General features: G+C 35.3%; 1 protein-coding gene across 2 annotated transcripts in view; it reads right to left on the reverse strand.

Annotated features, from left to right (window-relative positions):
- The window catches only part of Galnt3 (polypeptide N-acetylgalactosaminyltransferase 3), a 37,714-nt gene that overhangs the window by 18,610 nt on the left and 5,929 nt on the right, over positions 1-13,175 (reverse strand). For both annotated transcript variants that reach the window (XM_013030710.1, XM_013030712.1), the window contains exons 2-3: positions 5,006-5,629; positions 975-1,147 (exon numbers count right to left, since the gene is read on the reverse strand). In XM_013030710.1, coding sequence (XP_012886164.1) covers positions 975-1,147; positions 5,006-5,520 — 688 coding nt within the window. In that variant the 5' untranslated portion in view covers positions 5,521-5,629. The remainder of the gene's footprint in view (positions 1-974; positions 1,148-5,005; positions 5,630-13,175) is intronic.

The raw sequence follows: 13,175 nt of genomic DNA on the forward strand, positions 1-13,175 counted from the left end.
TGTTTAAAAAATATTAGTACAATATTTTTGTGTCCATCATGGTACATTAATACAATAGTGATATGATGCTTGTCTAGCATGCACAAGGCCCTGGGCTCAATCCTTAGCATGGCAATAAAAAGAAAAAAAAATCAGAGTCAAAATAAAACAACACAGGGATTCTTTTTTGATCTTCACTAGTTATCTACATGATTTAGTAAGAAATTGATGTCATTTATCTTAGGTCATTGGTTGTGCTAAGCCACCCTGTGAGTTGTGTACTATTTCAATATTTGCTCAGTTCTGAGCTACACAATTGGATGTTTTTTAATAATCAATGACACACTGGTTTAATTGCTTGTGGGATGTTCTTAATTATAGTGATTGATAAAATAATGATATATCTTAAAATAGATTTGATTAAATGTTAAATTATCCTCCATTTTACCAATACAGCTTACAAGACAAAGAGGCAAAAGAATTTGACCAGGGGAGGAAAGGGATGATGGGGGAAAAACAAAGGAGGGTGTAACAATGCTCAATAGGAAATGGACTCATTACCTTGCTCATGTAACTGTAACCCCTCTGTACAGTATCTTTACAATAAAAATAAATTTTAAAAAAAAAGAACTTGACCAAATTCTTGACCAGGATTCAAGCTAAGGCAGCTTGTCTCCAGGCTGGAAGCCAGGCTGTTAACCACTGTGTCTCAGAATAAGAAGTGAGAACTGCAGAGTTATAAGCAGTGACATTTCATAGCTTTTTATGGTACAAAACATTTGCATATGGATATCTTTGGATTTTACTTTCGCTCATTATATATCAGCCATACTATTTCTAGCAAGACAGCATCTTGCTGTGTAGCTGAGGCGATACTCCCATTTGATGATCATCCTGCCTCCACATCCTCCTCAATGCTGGGATGACAGGAAGGTGCCACCATACCCAGTTGCATCCAAACTATTCAAAATCTGACAAGGCATGTGCTTTCTTACCATCTACACTAGCATCATCCACCAAAATGATTTCCTTCAGCAGTATTGCAGGTGAAGAATAGAGTACGCTGTGAACAGTTCTAAGCAGGGTGGACCATGCTTCATTGTGAAAAACGATTATGACACTGGTGGTAGGCAGGGGAGGGCAGCGCTTAAATTTTTGCTCAATACATCTAGGAGAGGCCAAAAAAGCAGAAGAGTTATCACTTTTCTTATTTTATTGCACAGTATGCCATTGCTAAAATTTTCATGATTTATCTTTATCTCCAAAAATTACAATAAATAGGTTTCTTTCTACATGAGATACTCTTAATGGTGTATAAGCATAAATACATCAGAATAAGTTTTTACAAGACTGTTCACCTAGAGACCATGCCCATTGGTATGTAAGTTTCTTCAACAGTGTGATTTCAGAAACAAATAACATTTAAAATGAAAAAAAATCACTTCTGTCAGTCAACATGTAAGAATGGAAAATCTTGGTCACTGCTAGAATACAAAATATTCTTTTTCCTTGCTTTATTTGCAATTTAAATTATACTGTTAATTACTTTCAAAGAAATTACTTTAAATACTTTTATTAGTATTTACATTTCTTATTACCTAATATAATTTAGACATTTAATCTATATAAAGAATCAAATGGGATGCTTAACATAATTTAAATTATTATGCTATCATCTGGTAAATATTTATCAGTTTTATGTATGTTTAAGATTTTTTGTTCAATAATGTATTCTACTTTCTTATTAAGACCTAGTATTTTTTTTTTAAATTCTATTTAACAGGAAATATTTACAAGTTTAAAATATAGATCTAAGTCCATGTTAAAAGTCCTGTGTATCTGTCACCAGGTATAACAAGGCAAATGGGACACAGGGAGATAATTCTTAGCTGATTAGCGGTATGTGCATGCACTAGCTAGACTCATTTGTTATTATCTGATTTAGAAGTCATTGTTACAACAATGTCTTCTTCTAAGAAAACTATCTGGCTCAGTAGAATCAGAGTAGCCTGATGGATTGAGGTATGATGAAGAGAGAAATCTGAAACACTTGGACAAAATAAAATGTGTTCTATGGAAAAGACAGACAAATAAAACAACTGTATAGCTATATCTTCAAAGTCACTTACATACCATAAATAGCTATACAATTTTGACTAACTATGAGTTTTTTTCCATCAAGTCAGATCCTCCCACACTATAAATACAGTGTGTGAACAATGAAACATTGTTTCACAAATGCAAGGATAGGGAAGTAAATCATTCACCCATAGAGATAAAAGTCCAACACACTTAAGTTGCTTTCCAGGATCAACAGACCAGTGGACAGGGGACTGAAAGATGGCAGCCCACAGTGTGACGATGGGGACCTGGGAAAGCCATGCTAGAATGGATCACACATTCTCTCATTAATTATTTTTATAACAATATTTTAATGGAAATATTGGTATCCTTTACTAAGAGAGGGTCTTTAGGGAGGAATATTTATAGTAATTAAAAAGGAATTGGGGGCTTAAGGATGAAAATAATGTGTCAATATCATGGAGGCAGTAGAGAGAAGGGTGAGTCTAGTGAAAGTGATTTTGCTCTCTGGTCTTTATAATTTCAAAGCACAGTATCAATGCATGGTCAGAAGCAAGTCATTACATTCTTCCTCATTTTTTAGAGTAAGAGCAAATGGTTTATTCTAAATTGAATTTTAGAGAAACTACTAAGGTGAAACTAAAACTCAAACACAAGATGTTTATCTATACCCTTGAATCATAATTAAAAAGAAATATAAATATAAGTTCATATTTCCAATATAGAAAGGTTTATAAACCAACATAAACTATATATAAAAACTGCTGAAAAACTCAATAGTGTAATTCCTTCTTAAAAAAAAAGGAGGAAAAAGTGGATTCAGCAGCAAAGAGGGAGAGAAATGATAGAAGAGTAGGGAGAGGAGAAACACCACCGCCACTGTGGTAAGACTTCTGTCTTACCTCTTAGGGAAGAGAATTTTGATATTTAAATAAAAATTAACTAATTTTCAATGTAATTAATGCAATACTAGATAAGAGTTAGAAAAAAATTTTAATGCAGAAATAACACTAATAACATTAATAAAATGTTATCACGTGCATTGTGCAAGGATATCCCTCTATTTAAGCTAGGCTTTATTTGCTTCACTGATCTAGTGATACTAGTTACTAATTAATCCTGACAAAGTGAGGGTAAAAGGGACAAAATTTCACACTATGATTTTATAAACTCCATCTTGAAACCATGAACTTGTTGAAGTTATGTTATAAAATCATTTTATGTCACCCAAAGCAGTGCAATTAAAATAATTTGCTACAGTGACTGGTGATTTCTAATCAAACCATTCACAAAATTTGAAATGCAGAAGCTTGCTCAAACCATCAGTCACATGATCACTTGTCTCTATAGAAACTAGATCCTTGTGTCTAATAAACATGGGAACAGACTAGCAATTTTTCAGAAACTGTTGTTGATATAGGTTATACTCAAAATAAAAAACAATCCTTCAATACAGTCTTCACAAACACTACTTAGAAATAAGTAAATACATACAATTTTAATTCTAAACAGAAAATGTTGTTAATACACTTAGCTGTAACTGTAGCCAAAAAATGTTGTGACCAAAAATGTTGTTAATATACTTAGCTGATCTTCACTTAATAATTTACAATACTGAAAAATATTACAGCTCATTATGAGCTGAAAGAAATTGTTACTTCAAAGAATAAAAATTATGACTGCTGGTGAATTAGTTATATGCAGCATTGCATTTGAATCTATTGAGGTAATAAAGAAATTATACTGTGCCCTGATAAAACAACTAGGTTATATATATTATATACTATATATACATTATTTTAGCTGAATGGCTAATATATATTCAATCATTTGCTTTTATTATACATTCACTTAATAATGATGAATAACTTTAATCTTAGAGCACATAGATTAAAGTTACAGAATTTTAATCTATACAACTTCTACACTGACTACATACTGAAGCAGGTATTCACAACCATAAATCAAGGAAACCCTGAGTAAAGCAGTAAATCAGTTCATAAAAATTCTTATCTGCAAGTTCACCACCAAATTAATCAGCTGTAATCAGAAAAATGTTTTGGCATTGCTTGTTTACTGTGTGCCTATCCTGATGGCTAGAGTATGCTAGAATTAATTTTACCCTTTGCAATTCAAATGCAGCATTTAAACAATACTTTACAGATAACAAAATGATTAAAGACAAAGAAAAGGTATCAGCAAACCTGAAGGAAAGAATTAATCAAATATTGTAGATTTGATACAAACGTGAAAGAAAGTGACTCAATAATAAGGAATATTAACCTCTTGATAGCTAAAGGAAGCCAATTCTATAGACATGAGAATTTGATCAGCAAAACTCTGGGGTGTAATAGTGGAAATACTAATGTCAACATTCCAACAATATTCACCCTTAAAAGAAAGGTTACAGAACACAGGGCATTCTGAACGATAATTATGCATTGACAAAATCACAAAGTCTGTGAAGTAGTTTATAAACCCATAAAATACCTAGTAGTTCCAAAGTCTTGTCACATTTTTTTAACATTTCTATTATATAGCAATACAAAGGAATAAAAATAACTTCCACCTCCTACATTTTCCATAAAGACTGTCTAATATTTCCTCCTAAATAGATGAGGAAATTATAGCATTTATGAATAAAGGATTTTCTTGTGTGTACACACCACATCTAGAAATTCAGATAACTTTAAATGTCTGTACTGCTTCTCCAAGCAGAGATATGGGCATTTAGCCTCAAAATATAGGAAGTAAACAGGACAGATTACAGACTAAACAGTATTGCTGAAGTTGTGTGTGTGTGTATGTGTACATACATGTGTGTGTGTGTGTGTGTGTGTGTTGCCTTCAAGTGGCTAAACAACAAGCCATTTGCTTAATTAATGACTCTTCCCTGAAAAAATCCTACTGATAAGCAGTAAACAAGGAATATTCTTCAACATACTCAGGAGGTCGAGTGTCAGGTCCAAGATCTCGGTGTAAAGAAATCCTATCACTTGCAAAAGCATTAAAGCAGTGTTTTCTTTCCCCGCGTTCTTTCTCCTTTTGCTCTTCAGCACTTAAATTAGTTGTCTTGTATGGTTTGCCAGAAGCACCAGGGGCATTAGGATCCTGAGGTGGGCGGTCAAGAGCTGGTTTCAATTCTGCTGCTGTGTAATATCCTTGCAGACAGGGTCTCTCGCCGACATCAATGTTTTGCCTGACAGGTGCTCCTATTTGCATTTTTGGCATGGCATCTTTAATATTGTTTACAGCTTCTAGCATTAAGTCAAACATCTTGTTTTTGTTTTTTATGTTTCTTTCCATCTTTGATTCCTCCTGGGAATATTGGACACTTACTTCTCTTTGCATTAAAATTAAGACTATTATAAAGAAGAAAATTACTGCACCAAGCCTCCAGAACTTTTTATGGTAATGTCTTTTAATATGCAATTTTACTAATCGCCTTAGGTGAGCCATTCTGACATTAAATCCTTGTTATTTGATAAATAACAGTTATGATTTCCTCTGTTATTTATATATTTTATCATAGATTGGCTGGCAAGAGGTTTTCTTTAAATAGCAATACCTACAAATAGAAATGATAAATGGTATTAGTAGCTATTCTTTTCTGCAGGCACCGTAAAATACATTCATTTAACAACTGAATAGAAGGCATCAACAATGCAGTCTTACACTTAACTCTTGCTTCCCTCAAGGAAATTATAATTCTGGAAGAAAATAATTGTTATAATTAGCTACAATCTATTGGGATTACAAAACATTAAGGATGGGCTGGGAAGGTGGCTCAGTGGTAGAGCGCTTGCCTTGCATGCTCGAGGCCCTGGGTTCGATTCCTCAGCACCACATAAGCAAAAAGAAAAAAGCCGGAAGTGGCGCTGTGGCTCAAGTGGTAGAGCACTAGCCTTGAGCTGAAGAGCTTAGGGACAGTGCTCAAGCCCAGAGTTCAGGCCCCATGACCGGACCCAAAAAAAAAAAAAAACCATTAAGGATTTCTCTCCAGTAAAATAATATTTTTGTTATCTCTGGTAATACATACTATATGATATGCATAAAATACATTTTAACATATATTTCAAGTTTTATAAAAGGGTATCTTAATGTGATAACTGGAGAGTCAAAGAACTTTATTCAGTGGGTTATAAAAAGGAGGGATTCATAGGAAGCAAAGATGTACTAATATGCATTGCCAACCATCCATATGTAGTGACCTTTTTAGGTAGTTTGCCCTTAACTTGTAGACTCCAGCTAACCAAAGTGAGATAATAAAGTAACTTTGCCCTATGAGTGTTCAGTATTCTCTCAGATATGCTCACATGGTAGTTAGTACCTGTGATTCCTGACGAAACCTACTTACTCAGTAAGAAAATCAAGAATATTGAATTCACTGTCACCTATCAACTCTTTTCAACTGCACACACAAATACAAAATCTAATAGCAAAAGGAAAATGCATCAGCTTTACTTGAAGTGTCTCTAGGTTGAAATCCAAATATGAACTACCACAAACAAAAGAACAGAAAAGAAAAAAAAATACTGACATTAATGACAACTCAAATCAAAGAGAGGCTGATTTTTTTTATGATGCTTAAGAAAATATAATGTGAAAGAGTCTCACATAATCACAAACCATAGCCAAATAATTTGCAAGGAGAAAGGGAAGAGAAATGCCTGTTGCCCTTGATTCTTTTTTTTAATAAGTTTTTTTTATTGTGAAAATACCGTACAGAGGGGTTATAATGACATGAGCAAGGTAATAAATACATTTCTTATCAAGCATTGTTGCCTCCTCCTTTGTTTTTCCCCTACCATCCCTGCCCTCCCATCTCCAGGACTACACTCTCCCTCCCCCCCATCTTTCCTCCACCCCAGACAAAGTTGTAAAGTTCATTTTTCAACATAGCATTTTGTACATCTCATTGTTGCAATGGATCCACCTGTATCCCTATTTCAACAATTTGCTTTTTTTTCCCTTCCCCTCCCCAAATTATACCAACACCAAATACAGTGAAAACAGGGATTATACTGTGGGGGAGGGACATACAAAGCAACAAAACAATCACCTTATAAATATGTTAGGAACAATATCAAGAAAGAAAAAAAAACACTTGTTTCTTAAACAAACTTTAAAGGACATGTCATATCAGTGAAAATTAGCTTTGGCATTTTATTCAGCTTCTCTTCCAAAGTTATCATTAAATTAAAAATAAGAAACTCTCAGGATCTAGAATGGATTCTTTGGCATTTGGAAAGAAGTCTGAAGCTGAATGAACAGGCAGAACTTAGCTCTTATACTATTTCAAATTGGATCGTTCTGCATTCTTCCATGGACACCATGAATCCAAAAATGCCTCAATTATGATGAAGACATGGACTCTGAGAGATAAAACAAACTGCTTTTGGTGGTACTTGTAAACTAGCACAGAGGAAAAGGCATTAGCCAAGTAGCTATATAGCAACTGCCAGGGGCTGTGTACTTTGGTTAAAAAACAATTATTAGCTGGGTGCCGATGGCTCACGCCTGTAATCCAAGCTACTCAGGAGGCTGCGATCTGAGGATCACAGTTCAAAGCCAGCCAGGGCAGGGAAGTCCATGAGACTCCTATCTCCAATAAACCACCAGAAAACCGGAAGTGGCGCTGTGGCTCAAGTGGTAGAGTGCTAGCCTTGAGCTGAAGAGCTGAGGGACAGCGCCCAGACCCAGAGTTCAAGCCCCATGATCGACCAAAACAACAACAACAATAAACAATTATCTCTAGCTCAGCAACTACATTTGAAATCCCTCAATGATTAAGTTTATGATAGTCCATAGTCATTTTCTAAGATGTACCTAACTTCTGCACAGGTCAAAAAGGTGAATTAAATGGGGATCTTATAAATAGAACAAGTTTTACTTCAAAAGTATTACCAGTATTACCTCTGACTTACAGTTACCTCTGACTTCCCATTCACAGGATCCTCACTTGAGAGACATTGCAGAGATTTTTTTTCCCAGTTGTCTGCCCTTTTCAATTGTACATTAAGAAAGTGGAGACATAAACACAGAGTTGGTTTGCAGGTCACCTGGGCCCACTGTGAGTCTCGCTCTCTTACTTGAACACTATAAATTGCCACTGTGATATCTGGGAATCCTGGGAAAGCATATGAGTACTTCTTTTTCCGCAAAGTGCAGTCTCTAGCAAATGGCTGGCTCGTTTGGGGGAAGTGCTGTGAATCTGCAAACTCACACAAGTTTGAAAACTCAGTGAGACTGTGATTTGTCTATAACAAGTAAAATATATATATATATATATATATATATATATATATATATATATATTTGCTAAGAGAGCTAGGATTTTTGCTCTTATATAAGTAAGTAATACTGTAGTACTGCCTATATCATTCATTAAGTGCCATGAGGAGAAGAGTCTCTCAAAGACATTATCTCATACCAGAAACATCTGTAGGCCAATGCTTTCGGATAGCTTTGTGTCTCTCCTTTCCATTATGGAGGAAGAACCTATGTTTTGTTTAGTGGTTAAGTGCTTACTTCTACTTGGCCTCTGCTACTACGGGATCCCATTATCTCCTCTGAAATCAGGAAGCCAATCTCAATGACCTACAACATGTCTTCACAGAAGCAAGGGTGCCTTTCACTAATGCATTTTCCAATACCTTAGAGAAAGGAATGTTGGCTGGGCCTTTCTTACAAACTGCATAAACTCAGATTCATAAGTAGAAGTCCATTTCAGCTCATTCATGCTCTCATCTAAGTTCAAAGAAGATTAACAAATGGGGAAGTAACATTCACCTATCTACTACAACTCTATTTGCACCCCTCAACTTCAACTGCCCTGTAGAAAAAGTCTGCAACTCTCAGAAAAGAGGCAGTCTGCAATTCTTTTCCCCTATGCTAGCTATATGGTTTTTATTGTAATGACTTAATTCTATAGCTATTCTACTTATGACACTAATAATATATAAATCAATTAATATAGGTGTATTCTATTTGAACTTTGTTTACAAAAATAGCCACTTACAGGTGCTGGTGACTCATACCTTCAATCCTAGCTACTCAGGAGGTTTTGATCTGAATACTGAGGTTAGAAGCCAGCCCATGCAGACAAATGTGAAAAACTCTTATCTTCAGTTAACCATAAAAATGCCAGAAGCAGAGGCATTAGAAAAAGTGCTAATGCTCTAAGTAAGAAATGATATCCTGAGTTCAAGCCCCAGTACCACCATTTTAACAACCACATAAGGAAATGCATGGAAACTGTAAAAGTGTGGGTATATGGGCAAGGGTGGATAAGAAAGAGTATTAGAAGGGATAGATTTGATGGATGGACATTATGTGGACATACATATATATCACAATAAAACATCTTTGTCCAATTAATATATGCTAATACTTTTTTGTTTTAGGAAATAGCCAGTGAGCTGTATATGTTTCCAACACCAACTCTAGAAATTCTAAAAGGCAGCCAGGCACCAGTGGCTCATGTCTGTAATCCTAGCTACTCAGGAGGCTAAAATTCAGAGGGATCAAGGTTTGAAGCCAGCCCAAGTAGAAAAGTTCAAGAGACTCTATGTCCATAATAACTAGCAAAAAGCTGGGCTGGAGGCATAGATCACATAGTAGAGTAGCAGCTGAGCAAGTGAGCAAAACAGAGCATAAGGTCCTGAGTTCAAAATCCCAGCACCAGAAAATAACAGAAAGCTTACAGACTTCAGTTTTAACAGTAAAAATTTCCCGATATTTACACCTTCTCTACTACTTCTTTAGAAGTAAAACAATAAAACTGAGTATATCACAAATAAGTTATAACATAAAATTACTTTTGTCATACACAGCAATTGTATCTAAAATGGTTAATTTGAAACACTAAATATCCTCTGGCTTCTCCAACTACTTCTGTATTCCTGCATTACCCACTTTTTATGGCTAAGGAATGAAGAGCTTATTCCTTCATTACATAAGTTTAAGATGGAAATAAACCTTTAGTTTTTTTCCACATCCAACTTTGAGTAGGGCAATTTTCATCAGGAACCTGCAGTCAGTTTCCACATACATTGAAGCCTATTAGAGATATGCTGAATGCCAAGCTTCAAATAGGGCAGGGAGGGATATCTAATTCTGTGGGAGTTATAAGTAATTCTTCAAGCAAAAGGGAGAGGCTTGATGGATTTTAAGCAAGGTGACGACCTAACTAAAACTAAAAGTTAGAATGATAATCCTTGAAAGCTGTGCTGAACAGGGAGTTAGAGAATGGAGAGAAGGATTGATAGCAGGCTGGAGGTAATGCAGAGACTATGAAGGCAAGAAATAAGTAAAAGGGAGATGGAAGCTTACAAAAGAGATTTGTGAGCAGCGTTAGCTGAACTTAGCACATAATTGACTTGGAGTAGGGGAGGTTGCTAGGATATAATGTGTATTAAAGATTCCGAACTTGTTAAAAAGGACTAGCTCATGAAGTACTCTCTGTCCTGGAAGGGAAACTGGGCATCAGGGCTCAACCCACAAAGAAAAGACCCATCATTTACTCCTCTTCACTTTCAAAATTGTGAGCCCCAAGAATAGAGTAATTATTAGAATGCACCAGAAAAAATGTTTATCATAAGATAAAGATTTTCCTACATTCAATAATGCAAATTTCATAAGTCCATAAGCCATTTCTCAGGATGTATCACATACAAATGCAGGAGTAAACAAACACAAGAAAGTCATATAATGGGAAGAACAGAAACTCAATCAGAGGTAACAATAAAGGAAAATCCCCAGCATAAGCCACGGAGCAGAGCGACAATCCAAACTGGAGCCCAAAACATCTGATAGATTATAGGAGGTAAAAACGAGATGTTAGAGAACATGGATATTATACTCTCAGGCAAGCTGTTTCTCTTGAATGAATTATTAACTTTAATATCAAAAAATGTCTAACCCTGGCATGGTGATAGATGACTGCAGTCTCAGCTATTTGGGAAGATCACTTGAACCCAAGCATTGCAGACCACTAAAGACGCGTGTTAAAATCACATATAAATATTATCTACAATAATGTGATTGTTTGGTTATTTAATGAACAATATTTATGTAACCATAGCAAATACCACAATGCAAAAAGAAGAATATTAGCATTATATTGGCATGTTAAGTCTGAAAAAAGAAAGGGCTATGCATGAGAGAGATTAATATTGCTCTATCATCATGGGAGGTCAATAGACATGCCAAATGTTGATAGATTAATGAGACACAGCAGTACAGCATATTATGTCAAAAGGTAAACAGTAGAAGCAACAGATTAAAGTTGTCTCTTGTAGCCAGCAATACTGGGGAGATAACAGAAAGGGACCAAGTGCGATGAATTGTTGTTGTTGAAAATCTATTTAATTTTATCTATATGTAAGTAGGACAGAAGCACAGTATTATTAATCAGACTTCCTTGGATTTGAATCTAGGCTCTGTGATTTCATTAACCTTGCAGATGAAATCAAATTACTTAATCACTCAATTTTCTTACCTCTAAAACAAAAACAATAGTACCTTGTCTGAATTAACATATGCAAAATGCTCAAAATACACCTGACACACCAAACATAAAAGAGGATAGCTTTTACTTAAAGAATATAATTTGGTTAAACTGAACTAAAAGCAAAAAGGGTAAAATAATAACGACCAATATTTATTTGGACAATAAATATATACTATAACTCAATAAAATACCTCCAAATAACCAAACCCTATATAAATAACGAAAACCTATGATCTCTGTATTAAAGTCTGCTTCCCTTAAAGGAAACTTTAATTTTAAAGGGTGAGGCATATAAGTACTAATATCTTCAGGCTATAATTTTCACTCACATCCATGGCTGGGCCTGGAAACCGTGGGGAGAGACTGATGATGAATTTCAATTATTATAACACTAAATATATGGTAGCTGAGATTGGGACCAGAAGGTTTAATGTGAACTAAAAGGGAAGGCAGAGCATATTACAGGTAGGGAGAATGATGGCACTTGGCAAAGACCTAGAGGCAAGAAGAACATAGCCATAAAAATTAAAAAGACTGGTAAAGCCACCAACCAGTAATGATCAGGTTGGTTTACTTGGGTAGCTGACTCATGCCAAGCCCTTAGGCCATGTGAAGAGGTGAGCCTTATCCTAAGGGTGTGACAGTCTTTCAGCAAGGATTATAATGACCTTTAATATTTTGAAAAATATCACTCCAGGTGTAATGCAAGGGGCCCCCAGAAAGAAATCAGAAATAATTCAGATAGATAGAGGTCATTACAAAAGTCGAAGCAAAAAGCTGGGCCTAGGAGGTTCACATCCATCATCTCAGCTATTCAGGAAGCTGAGACAAGGAGGTTCACAGCTCAAAATCAGCCTGTCCAGAAAAGTATAGGAGACTCCATCTCCAATTAACCAACAAAATACTGGAATGAAGGGGTAGAACAGAAAAGCTGAGAGAGAATAGCAGGCCCTGAGTTCGAGTCCTGGTACCACACACTCACATATACATCAAGGTAATCCGATAGAGAAAATATATGGATTTCAAAAAGATTTATTTAGGAGGCAAAATTCAAACAGCTTGGCCAACGACTGGCCACAAATTTGAAAAAAAAATAAAACACCATTTGCCTTATTTTCTTTTTTATTTGTTTTTGTTTAGTTTAGTCTAACCAAAATCAAATTATAAGTAAAGACTGCTCTCCTTCAGCTCCTCACAGTGTCCTCACTGATGGTAAGAAAAGCTGGGTGACCTTTTGATCACAAAGTTAACTTGGTCACTTCTAGATCCAGCCCTTGAAAATGAACCAAAAGGCCTCCAAATAGCATGGGATTCAAAAGTAATGAGGTAGAAACAATAGCAATCCACATTAAAGAGGCTTAAATACTGTAAAATGAAGTTTCTTAGGTCATTTCCAAAACCCTTTCCCTCGTGTGGAACTTTTATTTATTCATTATTTACTTTTGGCTCTGGTGATCAAGTCCAAGGCTTGTTGCATGACAGGCAAGTGTTCTGTAACTCTTCTAATTTCTATCCCACATTAGACTTGAAGAAAATTATTGTATGCCTTGCAAATAATCTATCAAATATGTACGTATACATATACATATATATGTGTGTG

Source organism: Dipodomys ordii, unplaced genomic scaffold, assembly GCF_000151885.1.
Source record: "Dipodomys ordii isolate 6190 unplaced genomic scaffold, Dord_2.0 Scaffold5, whole genome shotgun sequence".
NCBI classification, from domain to species: Eukaryota; Metazoa; Chordata; class Mammalia; order Rodentia; family Heteromyidae; genus Dipodomys; species Dipodomys ordii.